General features: G+C 40.5%; 1 protein-coding gene across 4 annotated transcripts in view; it reads right to left on the reverse strand.

The window, feature by feature from the left end:
* The window catches only part of tbc1d2b (TBC1 domain family, member 2B), a 137,995-nt gene that overhangs the window by 49,577 nt on the left and 68,742 nt on the right, over positions 1 to 19,676 (reverse strand). For all 4 annotated transcript variants that reach the window (XM_059640115.1, XM_048520901.2, XM_059640116.1 and 1 more), the window contains 3 exons: positions 16,646 to 16,863; positions 3,364 to 3,753; positions 1,477 to 1,587 (listed from right to left, as the gene is read on the reverse strand). In XM_059640115.1, the coding sequence (XP_059496098.1) occupies positions 1,477 to 1,587; positions 3,364 to 3,753; positions 16,646 to 16,863 (719 nt within the window). The remainder of the gene's footprint in view (positions 1 to 1,476; positions 1,588 to 3,363; positions 3,754 to 16,645; positions 16,864 to 19,676) is intronic.

The raw sequence follows: 19,676 nt of genomic DNA on the forward strand, positions 1-19,676 counted from the left end.
TTCTCCCAATTTTCACAGCTCTCTCCTTATATATTTTGAATGATATATCAAAGTTCTCACAAGGGCATTGGTCCAAGATTGTTAAAATCATCAGATTTAAATTCAATCGCCATTCAATCGTTAAGTACTTGGCTTAAATTAATTGGCTGATTCCAGCTAGTTGCCAAAACAAGCCTAAGGTTACCATTCACACAACCAATTGATACATGTTTCAATTTCAGAACTGGCTGTACCTGTTCAGCTGCTCATTGACACATTTTTGTTCAAGCTTTTGAGCTTAGAAAAGCACATCACCTCTTAAAGGGACTATGCACTCTTCCCCCACCTTATTTCCTTTTTGTAACGAATTCTAGCTTCCTGCCTTCCAATTCATGATTGCTGTACACAATTTTGTAAAGAAAAAGATAATTGTTTATTAAAACATAGCGAATAATTAAATTTTAAAGTGTAATTTAGAAACATCGCCTAGCAAATAAAGAAAACAGTCACAGAACTCAGCCAAGTCTGAAATCACTACATCTTAAAAGTTGCAAAAAATCAGTCACAACACTGACAGAACATTTACCACACTTTACATTCCCTTATTTTGCAATTCTCAAGGTTAAACTTAAAAACGTTTAAATTATACTGCACAGGACTGTCCAAGTTGAATCACTCACACTTTGGCAAATTCAGATTAAGGAAGAATGTGAAATACATATGTCCAACACAGACAGCAGATGGCAGAGATGCTGTGACTGAGACACATGGCTGGATTTCAGCTGGTTCCCATTGCTCGGCACTTGGCATCAGCAGATCTCTCCAATCCAAGTATGGGCCACAGATCCTCTAAACACCACTTGCAACCTTGCATTTTTGACAAGGAAATGGTATGGTTCAGAATGTATACAACACAAACTATTCCACATGATATTGTTTTTCCCTTGCGTTGAGTTTGTACCTGTACCTTTTGTTTAAAAAATTAAGTTGAGCAACCTGGATGAAAGAAATGCAGAACGCAAGCTATCGTAAAGGCTAAAAAGCATTAAAGAAACAACTGGAGGTAAGTCAAGAAGTATTAGTAATACCAAGATACCATCCTGAAGATTCAGAGAGCAAGTAATGACTGAAGGAGATCAGCAACTCATGGGAAAAAATAAATTTGGAGCAGTGTCTCTATTTCAGTTCAACAGCAACATGGATGAGAGGAAGAGAAAAATATTTGTAATGTTCATGACAGAAAGCAAAAGATTTAGATAGTGAGACATTGGAGGCTATGAGAGAATATTCTTACTTACACCCCATGGTCAATTCTACTCAAGACGTTAAGCATTCACTAATTTCCATATTTATTGCAGTGTACATTAGCTAACTAATCAAGTTGGCAGTGAGATTTACAGTACGCATGCATATTTGATGAGAATTAGTATTTAACACTAAGAAATATTCAATGGACCTTAAAGCCGAAGGTTAAGACAAACACCACAGTCAAAATACCTTTGCTTCCAGAGCTTTCTCCCTAATTTCAGCATTCCGCTTAAGTGCTGACAGTTCCAGAATCTCCTTGTTAAGGAATTTGTTCTGTGTCTTATAACCCTGAAGACTGTCCTAGAGAAAGAAATGAGAATAATGGTTACTTTGAAAAATAGCATTCCATCACAGACAAATTGAAATAACAAATAATAGAAAGTAATGTGCGCATGTTTGTTGGAGGGGCAGGAAGGAAGAAAAGAGAACAAAATAATGCACAGATCACACCACTTAGGTTTTCTAATCAAGGATCAGAAAGACTGGCTTCTCATGTGCCTGTGAGTCGAATACAATTAAACATCTGTGCCTCTGTAGTGTTCCAGCTTTCTTTAAAACTTGGGTAAGGTAAAATTGCAATAGTCCCAGAGGACCACAGGAAGAGAGACAATGGGAGGGGAGTTTAATCTGAGGGTTACCACGCCTCAGGCAAGGGGCAACCGAGAAGCTGGGATCTTCATGGTTACCTCAGCTGGCTCAGGAATTGAACCTACGCTCTTGGAGCTAGCTTGCATCGCAAATACCATCCAGTCAACCGAGTTAACTGATCAACAGTGAGGAGAATGACATACACGTCTGAACAAAAACACACATCAGTTTGGATCCCTCCCAACACTTATATGTGTATACTAAGTGTATAACAAATGGGTGAAAGCAGATTAATTGAAAAAGGTGGGGAAAGGAGAATCAGCTTGCATTTGACAAGCTCTACAAGATTGACACAGAACCAAATTTGCAATGTTTAAACAACCAGCTTTTGTCCTCAGTTGCATAACTCAAGTCAAAACTTGGATACAAAAGCAATACATAGATTTTCAGACAGCCTTCATTAAAGGTGGCACACTGTAGATTTGTGACAAAAAGGTAAAAAAAAAGGAGTGCAATAGATAGTGAACTGATTTTAAAAAAGTAAATGGAAACAAACGGTAATTCAGACTGTTGAAGATTCAAGTGGTGCCGAACAGTCCCCACAGAAATCATTATTATCCACCATTCATAGTTTAAGCTCAACAATCAAATATAATTTCATAAAACACAGATGTCATCAAATTGGGGAATTCTGGACACAGCAGCAAAATCCAAGACTATATTAAACTTTTAGAGTATGAGTGCAATTGGCAAATAAAGTGTGAGATGGCAGTAGGAGATTATATACTCCTTAGAAAACAAATCGAGTAAGCAAAGAGTTGTAGACGCAGATTCATAAAATTAAGGGCAGCAAAACAAGTGAGTCATAACAGTATAACCTCGCCAGATTAGTAAAATTCCATATAAATACATTTTAACAAAGAAGTTTTATTAAACATATATTTAGACTATGTTCAAAAACACTTCTACTTAACATTAGAATTCATCAATCACAGGTTTAGAAGGATGAATCATAAACTTCTAACCATAAATACAAGATAGCCACAAATAACTTTAATAGGAAATTTATGAGAAAGGATATAACCCAGATGAAAATATGGAACTTGCTACATTTGGATTAGCTAAAGCAGTTAGCACAGACACATTCAAGGGAAGCCAGACAAGTACATGGGGTGGGGGAAGGGGGAAAAAAGAAGATTTGGATATATGGCCTTCTCCTGGTCCTATTACTTATGATATGTTACAGGTTGAGATAATCAGGCAGGAGGGGGGGCATTGATGAGGAGCAGAAAATCCTGCATAGAAATATTGGAGAAAAAATTGGCCTGTAATGTGGTAAAGCCAAGGTGGAGTTCTCCTGTTGTTCAAATGATTTACAGGGTGAGGTGGATACTCAAGTGTTTTTTTTTAAAAAGAGATAACTACTTTGTTTGTGGCCACAACTGACAGTTTTATAATAAAGGTCCAAACATCAGAATCATGAGATACCTTTAGAGTATCCAACTCTTGAAGTTCCTTGTACACAGAGGGTGCTACAGTAGATCCTGAAAAGACACCAGGAGGCGAGTGCATGTTCTCACATTCATTGAGCTGCTGTGATAATTTCATAATCACTTCATCTTTGGCTTGAATGGTTTCTCTGAACATGTTAAGCTGGTCATTCAGCCCAGTAATTTTATCTTGAAAAGCTTTTAATTCTTGCTCCATGTGGTCCTTCTGTTGGTTAATGTGATCCAGCTGATTGTTAAGGGCCTGTATCTGGTGGTTTTTCTGCTGCAAAAACTGAGACATTCCTTCATCCATTGAAGCACCAGGGTTGAGTAAATATTTTTCCTCCTGGGAATGTTTCAATGTTTGCTGTAACAATCGCACCAACTCCTTTGAAAATAATCAAATGTCAGACAGTTAATTGACCCTAATCCAAGAGGTTTATGTAATTGATAAATTGATAGAATTATTAACTACTCTACTATAATTAATATATCAGAACTGATATTCCACACAACGATTTGTACTTATTTATTACCACTTCTAGGCTAATGCAAGATGCTTCACAGGCCAAATGCTTGGTTAAAGATTTTAATGAAAGTCTCAGAAGAAGAAAGGAGGGCAGAGGGGTTTAGCAAGGGAATTTCATATCAAGAGGGTCAAGCAGCAGAAGGCACAGTCAGCAACAGTAAAACAGCTGAAATCAGGAACGCTCAAGATGTCAGACTTGGAGCAGCACGGATATCCAGAAAAGTTGGAGGGCTAGATGAGACTGCAGAGATAGGAAACGGATTAGAAAGATGGGTGAAAATTTTAAAATCAATGCACTGTTAACCAGGAGGTGCAGACAAGCAGATGAGGCCAGAGTCAGGTAGTGAGACTGAGTTGGACTCTCAGGAGAAATGCTGGAAAACAGTTCTACACGCAAACAGCATTGGAGGTTTGGAACACACTGCCTCACATGGCTGTCAATAATAATTCAATTGTTAAATTTAAATCTGAAATAGATACATTTTTATTAAGAAAGGGTATCAAGATATGGGCCCAGGCAGGCAAACAGAGTTAGGCCACATAACTGCTATATTCTTCTTGAAGGAAGATGCAGGATCAAGGGCTCAATGGCCTACTGTTGCTCCTATGCTCCAACCATTTGCTAAAATCATGGCTGATCTGATTGAGGACTTGAGGTTAGAATCTAACCATTCATCAAAACTTCTGAATCCCTTGTTAGCCAAGAATCCACCCACGTCTTCCTTAAAAATACTCAATGACCCTGCTTCTACCATTTTCTGGAAAAGCTGGGTCCACAGACTCAGCCATCAGAAATGTATATCCCTCATTTCTATCTTAAAGCAGAGATCTCTCTCCAATTTTTAAACTGTATGGCCTAGTTCTAATCTCTACCACATGGGAAGGCATCCTTTCAGCAGCCACCCTATCAAGTCCCCTTGGCATCAAACTGAAGCCAAAATTACTTATGCCTTTCTGTCCACAAACCGAATCTACTCTGACAGATTGCCCTTTTGTGACGATTGAATATATTAGATTCTTTTCAGAAATAACTTGTAAAGGTATTTGGCATTGCCAAACTGATATGAAACTTGCAGAAAAATATTTTTGGAATCTTTCCAGTTCTTTCATGATGTCCATGATAGTATATTTCATGCTTGCATCAGATGCACAATGTTTAACACTTATCAAAATCCTTTATAATTTATCAAATCACAAGTCTCAACTGGATTTGGTATAGATTCTCATGATAGCGTCATAGAACATAGAAATAGGCCATTCCACCTACCTCGTCTATGCTGATCAACAAACTATAGTAACCTGCATTTGATCCACAGCCTACTACGCCCTGATATTTTATGTACTCATCAGGCACTTGTTAAATGTTACAAGTAATTGCCTCCATCAGCCTCTCAGGCAGCACATTCCACATGTCTACCACCTGCTAGGCGAAATAATTTTTCTCAGATGTCTTGTCAACTACATGCTCCTCACTTTAAACTTGTGCCCTCTGTTCTCAGAAACATCTGCCATGGGAAAAGAGTCTCAAGATCTCTAAATTTTGTATGCCTAAATCAGACAAGGGGAACAGATAGACATTTCTGCCAAGGAGACTCCAGGATGATATGCTACCTTCCTGACACCAGGGTCAGGGATATCAATGAACAGTTGCAGGGCATTCTGAAGGGGGCTGGCAAGCAAAGACCTTGGTACATATTAGTACCAACAACACAGACAGAAAGAGGGATGAGGTCCTGCAAGCAAAATTTAGGATGCAAGGATGCAAGGATGCAGATTATAAAACAGGACTTAAAAAGGTAGTAATCCTTGGATTACTTCCGGTCCCACATGCAAGTTAGTATAAAGTTAGAAATCACACATCACCAGATTATAGTCCAACAAGTTTATTTGAAATCACAAGCTTTCACAACACTGCTCCTTTGACAGCATTCTGGAAGCTTGTGATTTCAAATAAACCTGTTGGACTATAACCTGGTGTCATGTGACTCCTAACTTTGCCCAACCAGGTCTAACACCGGCACCTCCACATCAAGTTAGCAAAAAAAAAAGGCTAATTCAGTTGCTGGAGAGAGGTTGCAAGGGAGAGGGCCTTAGAATTCCAGGACACTGGGGCCTGTATAAGGCAGACAGGTTGCACCTGAACAGGAATGGGACTAGTGTCCTTGCAGGGAGATTTGCCAGTGCTGTTCTGGAGGGTTTAAACTAACTTGGCAGTGGGGCGGGATCCTAAGAGAAGGGTCAGCAGTGGAAGATGAACACTCAAAACTGGAAGAGACAGCAAGGCAGCATAGGGATTACATGTAAGTTAAGGGCATATAGCAAAGTTGGATGGTATTTATTTTCATGCAACAAGTTTGACAAACAAGGCAAATGAGTTGATGCCACAAATTAAAACATGGGTGTATGATTTCATTCCTGCCACAGGCATAAATTGAGGGGCAGGGCTGGCAGTTCAGTTTTCCGGGATAGGGGGTCTTCAGGACAGACATTGATAAAGCTAACAGGAGGGCATGTTACAATATTGCTCAGGGAATCAATTACAGCAGTAAAGAGGGATGACATTTTTTGATTAGATTAGATACCACCAGCGTGGAAACAGGCCCTTCGGCCCAACAAGTCCACACCACCCTTTGAAGCATCCCACCCAGACCCATCCCCCTATAACCCACACAACCCTGAACACTACGGGCAATTTAGCGTGGCCAATCCACCTAGCCTGCACATCTTTGGACTGTGGGAGGAAACCAGAGCGCCCAGAGGAAACCCATGCAGACACGGGGAGAACATGCAAACTCCACACAGACAGTCACCGAGGCTGGAATTGAACCTGGGTCCCTCGTGCGAACCATGAGCCACCGTGCTGCCCCAATTTTAGAAGGCCATATTTGGTCAGATGGACATAAAACCAAAAAGGAGTGTAGCATATGCCTCCTAACATCTGAGAGAAATAGAAGAACAGATAGTCATCAGATTTGAGATGTACAGAAGTAATATCATAGTGATAGAAGGTGATTTCAACTTCCACAATATTAACATAATGCAAAAGGCTGAGAGAGAGCAGCATTCTTACAGTGCATTCACAAGATGGATGTAGTCAGTATGTAGAAGGCCCAATGAGGTTCAGGACCTTATTTTATGTAATGAAGCTAGGCAAGTGGTTGAAGTATCAGTGGGGGAAGAGCTGTGCAGAAAGCAATCATAAGTCTGTTAGAATTAAAATTGTTGCAGAAAAGGACAAGGATAGACCAGAAATCAAGTTCTAAACTGGATAACAAGGTGTGGGGCTAGATGAACACAGCAGGCCAAGCAGCATCTTAGGAGCAAGAAAGCTGACGTTTTGGGCCCAAAACATCAGCTTTCCTGCTCCTAAGGTGCTGCTTGGCCTGCTGTGTTCATCCAGCTCCACATCTTGTTATCTTGGATTCTCCAGCATGTGCAGTTCCTATTATCTCTGATACAATTCTAAACTGGAGGCAGGTTGATTTTAAGAAGATCAGGTTTGATTTGGGCAGACTGACAGCGATACTTTCAGGCAGATCTGTCTCACAGGAATGGGATATATTAAAGGTGGGAGTAAGGACAGTGAGAGCCAACATGTTTCAAAGATAATGGGTGGGACCAACAAATCCACTGAATCCCTGATATCAAGGGATATACAGAATTGGATAAGAGAAAGTAGATGAATGTCCAAGGTTGGATGAAATGCATTCAATGCTGCTGAGTAAGGCAAGGGAGAAAATACCAGGATGCTAGCAATAATTTTTAATTCCTTCCCAGCCACAGAGAGGTGCCAAGGACTGGAGGACAACCAACGTAATACCATAATTCAAACGGGATAAACCAGGCAACTATACTCTCGTCAGTTTAACCACAATGGTGGGAAACTATAGGTAGCAATTCTGAGGGACGGAATTAATCTGCATTTGGAAAGGCGGGGATTAACCAATAGTCTGCATGGTTTTGTTAAGGAGAGGCCATGTCTGACCAACTTGACTGAACTTTTCAAAGCGGTGATCATGTGCGTATGTGAGGGCAATGCATTCAACATTATTGAAAGCCTTGTTGAAGTCCAAGGAGACAAAGTTGCACATGGGTGACTGATAGCAAAAGTAAGCACCCGTGGGATCGAAAGGAATTTAGTGTACTGCTTCGTGCCACTTGGTGAATTGTATATCCAGACGGCGATGGTCAAGGGTGTTTTTATGACTGGAATCCTGTGTCTAGTGGGATTCTGCCAGGACCATGTCAGGGCCTTTGCTGTTTGTGGCAAATATAAATTAGTTAGAATTGAACATAGCGTTGATCAGTAAATTTGCAGTTGATTCAAAAATCAGTGGGGTGATAAATAGCGAGGATACCTTAAAACACAGGGCAACACAAATGGGCTTTGTCAGATAGGCTGATCAGTGGCAAATGAAATTCAATCCGGATAAGTGTGAAGCGTTGCATTTGAGCATGACAAACAAGACAAAGGAGGGTAAGTGGTAGCAGTATAGGAAGCACGGAGGATCGGAGAAACCTTGACAAGCATGTCAACCAGTACTTTAAGGGAACAAGACTGGCAGATAATGGTGAAGGCAGTAGGTCGGACACTTTTCTTTGTTAGCAAGGCAGAAGAGTTTAAGAGCAGGGAGATTATGCAGGAACTGCATAAACAGTCGGTTAGGTCACAGCTGGATAATCGTACGAATCCACATTATTGGAGGGATGGATTGTACTGGCGACGGTGCAGAGGAGATCGACTGGAATGCTGCCTGGACTGAAGAGCTTCAATTATGAAGAGAGATTGGAATGCCTGGGGTGTTCTCCTTGGAGCAGAAGAGAGTGAGGTGGGGGACATGATTGAGACGTATAAAATGAGAGACAAAGGCAGGGTAGATGGAAAAAAAAAATTCTTGTGGTGGAGGAATCAATGACTACGCATAGGGCATAGATTTAAGGTACAGGGTACGAGGTTTACAGGGGACATGAGGAATTTTTATTCGTTCAGAAGGGTGTTGGGAAACTGGATAATACTGCTTTGTAGGGGTAGTAAAGGCAGAAACTCTCATAACATTTAAATAGTATTCAGATGAGCACTTGCAATGCCAAGGCATACAAGGCTATCAGCCAAGTGCTGGAAAATGAGATTAGAATATTTAAGAGGTTGTTTTTGACCAGTGCAAACTCAATGGGCCAAAGGGGATTGTTTCTATGCTGCAAACATTTATAACTAATGGGAGACTTCAACTATGGTTTTAGGTTGCAGCAAAATCAATTTATATTACATAGGAATTAACAGGCAAGCAATACTTAAAACAAAAAGCTAAACTTCACCTTGCACAGCTGATATAAAGTTGCATCTTCTCAATCAAATATTCACATCACTCTGTTACAGATGTGACACTACACAGTTCCACAATACGCTGTTCTTTATTCATCCAGGATAGGTCAAGAGTCTGGTTTTCACCTTAAGAGTTTCATTGGTCCAATTATCAGCAAACAGCCTAGAAGTTGTTTTGAAAGATTGTGCAATATGGAATGATTTGAAGTATTGTGCAAACTCCTTGAGTGATTTCTTCAAAAGTGGTCAATCTAAGTTCATTGTGAATATTAGATTTATTTTTGAAAGGGGCTTCCTGTCAATCAGATGACTGGCGATTATTGCTTGGTTTACTGTAGACTCTGCTGGGACTCTTTTGTGCAGCGATCGGCTTGGTCTTAGTCATAACATTCTACAAATCTAATTTCCTTGAGCGAACCGGTCCCAATGCTGTAGCACTCTAGATTTTCTTTTCAAGTAATCAACCCATTGCACACTGTTTCATATTTTTTGTATTTTGGGAACACACCCAGCTTTTCAATACCTCTGAGCTATTCATATTTCTTTCAGCTTATAGATCTTTTTAGCCAGTTCACACATAATCTCAAACCTTAGAGACAGCCAACACTTTGAATACTTCCTATCTCCTTTTCAGATAAGCAAAAGAAAACCGATTCCTCCTCCCCCCCACCCGAGGTAACTTGCTTCTCCTCCTTGTCTACTTTCCTTACGTCTGCACATGTGTGCTCATCGTGTGCACCCTCTAACTCCTCTTCTTGTAACTCTGGCATTTGCCAGCTATACTGATTCTTTCTCAACTTCCCTCCTGCTGGTACTGCTTCTATGTCAAAGGCTGCTACTGTATAACAGACCAATATCCATTTGCTGAATTAGGCAGGAAAAGTCTTTCAGAGATTTACAGCATTTTTACTGTAAATATATAGTTTAGCACAAACATCAGTTACACCTTTTCTTTCTAAATATGCTCCCTGTCTCAAAGCCAACTCCCTAATGGGGAAGAGCCCAATTCAAATACAAAGGCGAGTGTGCACACGTCACCTACGCTAAATCAACTCTGGATGTTCTGGTTGACCTTTAAAGAGATTAGCACTGATGGCTTGGTGACACAGACCAATACTGCTTATCCAAGAATCTCCTCTGCACTCTAAGTGTGATCACAACCTTCCTGCAGTACTCCAGCTGTGGCCTAACCAAAGTTCTAACATGACCTGACGTTTCGGGCCTAGACCCTTCATCAGAGGGGGGGATGGGGAGAGGGAACTGGAATGAATAGGGAGAGGGGGGGGAGGCGGACCTAAGATGGAGAGAAAAGAAGATAGGTAGAGAGGAGAGTATAGGTGAGGAGGTAGGGAGGGGGTAGGTCAGTCCAGGGAAGATGGACAGGTCAAGGAGGCGGGATGAGGTGGTAGGTGGGAAATGGAGGTGCGGCTTGAGGTGGGAGGAAGGGATGGGTGAGAGGAAGAACAGGTTAGGGAAGCGGAGACAGGCTGGGCTGGTTTTGGGATGCAGTGGGGGGAGGGGACGAGCTGGGCTGGTTTTGTGATGCAGTGGGGAAGGGGAGATTTTGAAGCTTGTGAAGTCCACATTGATACCATACATAGCTTCAAAATCTCCCCTTCCCCCACTGCATCCCAAAACCAGCCCAGCCTGTCTCTGCTTCCTTAACCTGTTCTTCCTCTCACCCATCTCTTCCTCCCACCCCAAGCCGCACCTCCATTTCCTACCTACCACCTCATCTCGCCTCCTTGACCTGTCCATCTTCACTGGACTGATCTATCCCCTCCCTACCTCCTCACCTATACTCTCCTCTCTACCTATCTTCTTTTCTCTCCATCTTCGGTCCACCTCTCCCTCTCTTCCTATTTATTCCAGTTCCCTCTCCCCATCCCCCTCTCTGAAGAAAGGTCTAGGCCTGAAACATCAGCTTTTGTGTTCCTGAGATGCTGCTTGGCCTGCTGTGTTTATCCAGCTTCACATTTTGTTATCTTGGATTCTCCAGCATCTGCAGTTCCCATTATCTCTTCTAACATGACCTACCTGCTTTGATAATCTATGCCTCGACTGATAAAGGCAAGTGCCCTTTATACCTTTTTAGCTACCCTCTTAACTGTGCTGCCACCTTCAGGAATTTGTGGATGAACACCCTAAGGTCTCTCTTCTCCTCTGAGCTTCAAAATGTACTGCAATTCATTGAGTACTCCCTGGTCTTGTTTCTTCTTCCAAACTGCAACATCACATAGTCATCATGGTTAAATCTACCTGCCATCGATCTGCCTACCCAACCAATCTGTCTATATCCTCCCATAACCCATGACCTTCTTACTCACTGTCAACCATCCAAGCAATCTTTGTGTCATCCATAAACTTATTTTTCATTCCTTGCACACTCTCTTCTACATTTATGATGATCACGGACAGTAATGCATCAGCATTGATCCATGAGACAACTCCAGATATGCAAACAGCCTTCTACCACTACCCTCTCTCTCTCTCTCAGCACTTAGCCAATTTTTGAATCCAACCTGCCATGTTATCCTGCATCCCAAGTGCTTTTCCCTCATGGGGCTTTGTCAAAGACTTTGCTGAAACCCATATGTATGGGACAATTTAGAAGCAGAAGCCACAATCATAGAATAAAGGAGTGCTAATTTAATTGTGAATTAGTTTTGAAGTCTTCAGTCCCTCTGCTAAGTTCATCCTCTAGTGAACTGGACTAGATGAAACAGCTCATTATGACAAATATTGTGCAGTACATTTTGTTACGAAACAAAGAGAAACGGCCAAATCAAATCAATCACCCTACCCCTGTATTCAGAATACACAGTAAAATTCAAACATTCAATGACCCTCAAAATTGATACCAATGGTTCCTAACCAGACTTTTTGAATAACTGAGACCACATACCAAATTCATAGCTTAAACAAAATAAGTTACAATTTGTTATTAATACAGTAGCTTTAGCGGAATAAAGTTAAGCAACAAAGTAAACTAATTAATGTCTATGGTTTAAACCCAGTGTCAAAAAGGATACACAGACAGTCATGCAGAGGCAGTTAAGGGGTAAATCAAAAAGAAAAGATAAATGAGATATAACTGGCCAAGTATCTTGCTTGGTTTCTGAAGACACCAAAGCATATGCATAGTTTTCGGTAGGTTCCAATGAATGTTGTTAATACTTATAACTGAGAATCTATTCTCTGGGCATTCAATAAATTTATAATAAGTGGATAACCAAGGAGCAATCAAGCCTCTGTTCTGTAGCTTTCACAACCACAAACCTTCTAACTTAAGTACAGTCCAAAAATTTGTGTTTCTCTATTAGTCTAGTGGTCTCCCCAAGAGGTCTCAGTTTTACAGTCAGAGTCATTCAGCACAAAGATGCCTTTTAGATGCTATTAACTGTACCCGCCTCCATCACTTTGTCTTAACATTCAACATCTGCCATTTATTTCAGCACAATGCACCTTATAACCTAAACACATACAGCATTAAATACAGACTGCATATCAATAAAGGAGAGTCATTTTGATATCCATGTTTGCTAACTGTCAAAAATCAAAAATTACACGCCACCAGGTTTTCAGAACTCTCTCCCCGTCCCCCTTTTCTGATGAAGGGTCTAGGCCTGAAACGTTAGCTTTTGTGCTCCTAAGATGCTACTTGGCCTGCTGTGTTCATCCAGATCCACACTTTATCATCACAGGTTATATTCTAACAGGTTTATTTGAAATCACAAGCTTTCATAGCACAGCCCCTTCTTCAGGTGCAGTGAGAGAAGAGCACATAGACAAAGAGAGTTTAGAGGCAGACAGAACAAAAGATCATACAACTAACAAACCTAAAATGGATGAATGAATGCCTCCTGCTGAATCTTTAATCATTAATACGTTCCTGCATTCTAGAAATTGCAGAAGGAGGGTATGGAGAACTCTGTTAGAAAGGAGATGTAAGTTTCGATTGATTGAATTACAAATTCCAGAATTTGCTTCAAGTCACTCCTCCAAGGCGATTAAAGGTTTCATTACTGTCTGCCTAACCGTCAAAACTTCAAACAGGCAGAGTGATGGGAATATTCAAAAGGTGACATCTCGGGTCAGATACTGAATTGTAGTTGCGTGTCCAGAATCTAAGAGTTTTAAGCTGGAATGAACATCACCTTGATAAGTATGATCTCTTATCCTTAATGAGTAGGTATAACTTTGGAATACTCATCTTGTCCCCCACCCCACACTGTCTCACAGCCCATCCACACACTCTCAGCTCACCACACCCCACACAAAACTATGGGGCGAACCATTTCATCCAAGATGTTTATTTATTTGCAGACAGATTCTATTTTGTTCTAGAAAAGCAGAATTTGTTGTCACAGACAGTGTGGAACTTTATAAATTCCTGTTTTCAGAATAACACCATCCTCATTCCAGCTCCAGAATCTGTCTCAGTTTTAACAAGGCCTCACACCTACAATTCAGTGTCTGACCTGAGCTGTCACCTTTGGTATACTCCTATTTCTCTGCTTGTTTTAAGTTTGAAGTGTGCTCTCCTCTCACTGCATCTGACGAATTTCATAAATCTGTTGGACTATAAGCTGGTGGCGTGTGATTTCTGACTTTGTCCATCCGAGTCCAACACCAGCACCTCCACATCTTTCACTAACTGTGTACAAGTCTTCAGCAAATGAGAAAACAAAATCATCAGGTGGCAGATTTTAAAACAAAAGTACCAACTAAATAATCAGATAATCAAGATAGAAACATTCAATTAAAGACAGCTGGAATCTTGCTATCATACAATCTTAATTATCTGGTAGTGTAACACTATTGTAGTATTAAGCAATGAAAAGGAATCCTGTGTAGAAATGAACCATCTGAAAGGAACAGTATTCTCCAGGCCCTGCCTGAGGTTATATTTTAAACCACTGTAACTGTTGGTGGAAAAATTGGTCTTAGTTTGCTCAAGCGCCATGTGCCACAATGTTCATAGTTATATTATTTGCACTTATAAGCTCTCTCACATTTAGGATGAAATCTCAAATAGAAGGATACACAAAATGAGGGGTGAGGGGATGTTTAATCCAAGAGGAGAAACCAAAGGCACCAAGAGTTGACAAAATACAAAAGGGGCACAGCTACTTTGGGGTTTATTTCCAGGAAGGCCAATACTGTTAAACAGCATTCCAGCAGAATTAAAGCGATGGGTCAGTCAAACGAATAGAGCAATTACAATACATCTTTAAATCCATGAGTAAGTTAGCATTAAAACTGTTCTGTTTTTTCCTGAAATGCCACTGAATTTGAAATAGTTGTGCAGATCCAAATGATTACAAAAAAACTTTACATACGTTTTAGTCTGCACACACCACTAACGGTAAAGAATGCATGCACTTAGTTATTCAAATTAAGCAGCTTTCAGTGTCTAAAATCCAGACAATATTTTCACCCGTCTGTTGCACAGCAGAAGAACTGTTTCACCAACTACAGAGTTGCATAATATGTCCAGATACAAGAATCTTGTGCATTCTGAAATATGCATGCCAACAAAATCATGTGTCTGGACACCACAGACCAGACGTTGGTCAAATCCTAAACAAAACGTTAACCCACAAATCTAATTGGAATTAGATCAAAACCTAAACTATAAAAACACAGCAGAATGACTAATGATCAGATTGTCTTTCAATTTCTACATGAATTAATAATTTGTCATTTTACTAGATTTTTATTAATTCGGAGAGGGTTAAAATAGAGGCAGCTGGCCGTTCAGCCCAATTTTTATTAGAACTATCAAAAGCTAATCCTACTGTCCTCTTCTGTCCCCACAGCCCTGTATCTTCTGCAGTTTCAAAAATATTTAACTTTCCCACAAATTGTGGCAAAAAAAATTTAGGGGATGGTTGCATATTGGCAATGTTAACAAATCTGTATTCAAGAGGAGGAATATTACGGGAAAACGAGTTCAAATCCCATGACAGCAGTTGGAGAAACTTAAATTCAAAACACACAATCTTAAAGTAAATATTTTTCCAATAATAATGAGTATTAAATTATTGATTTGCTATAAAAACCTAAAAAGTTCACTAATGCAGGGCATTGTCTTTGTCTTGTCTAGTGTGACAGTCTCCCAATAATGTGGTTGACTCTTAAGGGTCCTGCAAAATGGCCTAGAAAACCAAGCAATCGTAGGCAGCTCACTGCTATCTTTTTGAAGTCAAATCGAAGAACATAAGAAATTGGAGGAGGCAACCATTTGGTCCGTCAAGCTCCATTCAATAACACGATCCAATTGCGGTCTTTAGTCCACTTCACCCTCTGACCCCTATAACCCTCAAATTCAGCTATCAAAAATATATCTAACTCAGGTCATGAATATATTCATTATCAGTTTCAGCTGCTCTCTGCGAACAGTGATAACCCTCAGGGAAGTGCCTCACTTTTGTCTGTAGTGGAAGACCTTTTATTTTGAAACTATGTATCCTTGTTCTAGATTTCCCTATGAACTGAAAAATTTTCCTAGCATTTAGCAATCAAACCCCCTTAATATCTTATTGTTTCCTTTTCATAACCTGAGGGTCTGTACTTAAAGCTGTAAAATGCAGAAGCAGAAGCAAGCTATTCGGTCCACTGAGTCTGTTCCACCAATGAGATCATGACTAATCTGATAATTTTCGACTCCACTGGCCTATTCTCCATAATCAGAAAGGGGATCTGTCTACTTCAACCTTGAATACACTTAATGACCTACCTTTGACAAGTCTCTCCAGTAAAAAGGAATTCCACAGATTCACTATGCAGGGATAAAAACTTCACTTCTGTCTTAAATGGGTGAATAAATCCCCAATCTCCTCAGTAAATTTATAAACGTCTACTGAACTGCCCATATTTCTGTCTTTAGTATTTCAAGCCTTTACGAACAATTCATTTCTGCTGCACAGGTTTTTAAAATGAAGTTTCTACCATCCTTTTAATCCTGTGGCGCACACATTTACGAAGATTTGTGTTTATATAGTACCTTTCCTACTTAGGCAGTCAAAGTGCATTGCAGCCAAGGTTCCTTTGAAATGTGGTTCTTGCTACAATGCAAGAAACACAGCAGCCAATTTGACAAAGCTGTCCCACTAACAACAATGAGATAATGACAAGCTCATTATTTTTTGTAAAGTTGGTCAAGGGACATTGTTGTTAAAACAAATGATTTTCAATCCTTTGTGATGTCAAAAAAAAGCTTTTGTGCCTATTGTCAGTATCAAGCATGGGGCAAGCCACATATATCACAGGTTCATACTGAACAAGGGCTCCTTGAACCAAAACCTGAACTGACCCAAATAATATTCCCCACTTTAACAAATGACATCTCTCATTGCTCAATCTCCTCATCTGGAAAGATGATGAAAATTATAAATAATGCTGTTTTGATTCTTCAAACCTTACCTTTTGACTGATTAAATCTTCTTTCACCTTGTTCAGCTCCTCCTGCTGAGCTTGAATCCTGGTCTGAATCTCTGTCGATGCCTTTCCATTGGTAACGATCCATTCTACAGGTGATGACTCACTGCTATTCCGATTCTTTGATGTTCCAATCATGTCTCTCAAGAATGGTGGCCGTTTAACTCGTGTTGCTCTTGCAAAATCAAAAGAGAATGCCGAACCTACAGAACATGTCAATAAATCTTTCCAGTCTGAAACTAAACTATTACTGAGAACAGCAAGTCAAGTATATCAATTTATGGTTAAGAGATTGAAAAATACAGTCAATACTTCAATTTTGCACTCTATTTCGTAGTTGAATATTGAGGTTTGTATATTTTTTCTTAACCACTTTTAGCTACATAATCCATGCTTAAAAGAGGAATTCACACCAAATGTAGTATCGCATCATCATCATTTTTGGGCATTTTCCAAATAAACCCCTAGCAAAATGCCACAGGCCTCAAATTGGAATGGCTCTGCAATCACAGTGCATTTACACAGACAAATCCACATTTAGAACATAGAACTGTACAGCACAGGCACAGGCCCTTCAGCCCATGATGTTGTGCCAAAGAGGATGCCAAATTAAACTAATCCCATCTACCTGCCCTTGGTCAATATCCCTCCATTTCTTGTATATTCACATGCTTATCCACAAGCACCTTAAACATCCCTATCATGTCTCCTCCAGCACTCCTGGTTGCATGTTCTAGACACCTATCACTGTGTTTAAAATAGAACTTGCCCCTCACCTTTCCTTTGAACTTTCCCCCTCACACCTTAAATGCGTAGCTCCCAATTTTAGACATTTCAACTCTAGGAAAATGCTTGTGACCTTTAAACTTACCTATGTATATCATAAATTTACAGACTTCTATCAAGTCTTTCCTCAGCCTCCACTGCTCAGAGAAAACAACTCAAGTTTCTCCAGCCTCTCATTTATAGCTTCTAGCTCATACACTCTAATCCAGGCAGCATCCTGGTAAACTTCTTCTGGACCTTCTAATCAAAGTCTTGTAAAGGTGCACCATGACATCCTGACTCTTGCACTCAATTCCCCAACCACTAAAGGCAAACATGCCACATGACTTCTCCATTTGTGTAGCCACTATCACGGAGCTATGGATTTGAACCTCAAGATCCCTCTACACGTTAATGCTGTTCAGATCCTGCCATTAACTGTACACTTTTCCTTAATATTTGATCTCCTAAAGTACAATAACTCACACTTATCCAGATTAAACTCCATCTGCCACTTCATTTCCCATATCTGCAACTAATCTATATCCCGCTATACCCTTTGACAGCCTCTACACTATCCACAACTCCACTGATCTTTGTATTGACTGCAAACTTACTAACCCAGCCATCTACATCTTCATTCAAGTCATTTGTTTTTAATCACAAACAGAGGTCCTAGTACAAATCCCTGCAGAACACGAGTCACGGACCTCCAGCCTGAAAAATACACTTGAATCACTATCCTCTGCCTCCCTATAAGCAAGACAATGCTGAAACCATGCAGCCAAGTCACTATGGATTACGTGCATCTTATGGATGAGCCAACCATGAGGGACTTTGTCGAAAGCCTCACTAAAATCCACGTAGACAACATCCTCTACTCTACCCTCATTGGTCATCTTCATCACCTCTCTGAAAAATTCAACCACTTTAGTAAGAAGTGAACTACCCTGCACAAAGCCATTCTGACTACCCATGATTGGGCATGCTCTTCCAAATGCGTATAAATCCTAGGCCTAAGAATTCCATCCAAAAGCCTCCCAACTGCTGATGAGAATCACCAGTTTATAGTTTCCTGGATTATCCCTGCTTCCTTTCTGGAGCAGAAGGCAGCTTCTGGGACCTCTCCAGTGGCTGGCAAGGATAGAAATTTTGGTCAAGGCCCCAGCTATCTCCTCACTTGCCTCTCTCAATAACCTGGAGTAATGCCATCATATCCTGAGGACTTACCATCTTCAGGAGATCCAACACCACTTCTTTCTTGATCTCAAAATGCCCCAGCACATTAGCATGCTCCACACACAGTCCATGGGTGAATACCAATGCAAAATGCTCATTTAGGATCTCACCCACATCCATTGCCTCCAAGCACAAGGTCCCTCTTTATCCATGAGTGGTCCTACTTTCTCCATAGTTATCCACTTGTTTTTAATGTACGTATTATGAGACTTACTTTAATCCTATTTGCCTGGATCATTTCGTGGCACCCTTCTTACTCTCCTAATTCCCTGCTTCAGTTCTTTCCTGCTTTCTTTATATTTCTCACAGTCTGTCTGATTTTAGCTTCTTAAACCTTAAATATGCTTTTTCCCTTTTGACTAAATTCACAACCTCCCTCGTTATCCACTGGTCCCTCACCTAGGCATCCGTGTCCATCCTCCTTATTAGAATATGCCAGTTGTGAACTCTCATCAGCACATCAGAACTGGACTTGTCTGATAACAGCTCCTCCCAATTAACACTTCCTAGTTCCTCCCTAATATTGACATAACTTACCCTCCCTCAAATTAGTACCTTGCCCACAAGGTCTTGACTTATCCTTACTCATTGTTAACTTTAAGTTAAGTTAGTTTAGTGTGGAGCTGCAGGAACACAGCAAGCCAGGCAGCAGAGGAGCAGGAAAGTTGGCGATCTTCTGAAAAAGGTTGCCGACCCAAAATGTCAATTTTCCCGCTCCTCTGATGCTGCCTGGGCTGCTGTGTTCCTCCAGATCCACGCTATGTTATTTCCAACTCCAGCAGTGGCAGTTCTTGCTATATCTTAAAACTTAAAGCGTTGTGATCACTATTTCTAAAATGCACTCCAACTGCAAGGTCAGTCACAAGGCCAGGCTCATTAGCCAATACAAGGTCAAGTATGGCCTCTCCTCTAGTCGGACTATCTTAAATTCTGTCCTGTTTAAGCCTCTTGCTCTAAGGGAGTTCCAGTCAATACTGGGAAAGTTAAAATCATCCACTACTACAACTGTTTT

The sequence above is a fragment of the Stegostoma tigrinum genome, chromosome 36 (genome assembly GCF_030684315.1).
Source record: "Stegostoma tigrinum isolate sSteTig4 chromosome 36, sSteTig4.hap1, whole genome shotgun sequence".
NCBI classification, from domain to species: domain Eukaryota; kingdom Metazoa; phylum Chordata; class Chondrichthyes; order Orectolobiformes; family Stegostomatidae; genus Stegostoma; species Stegostoma tigrinum.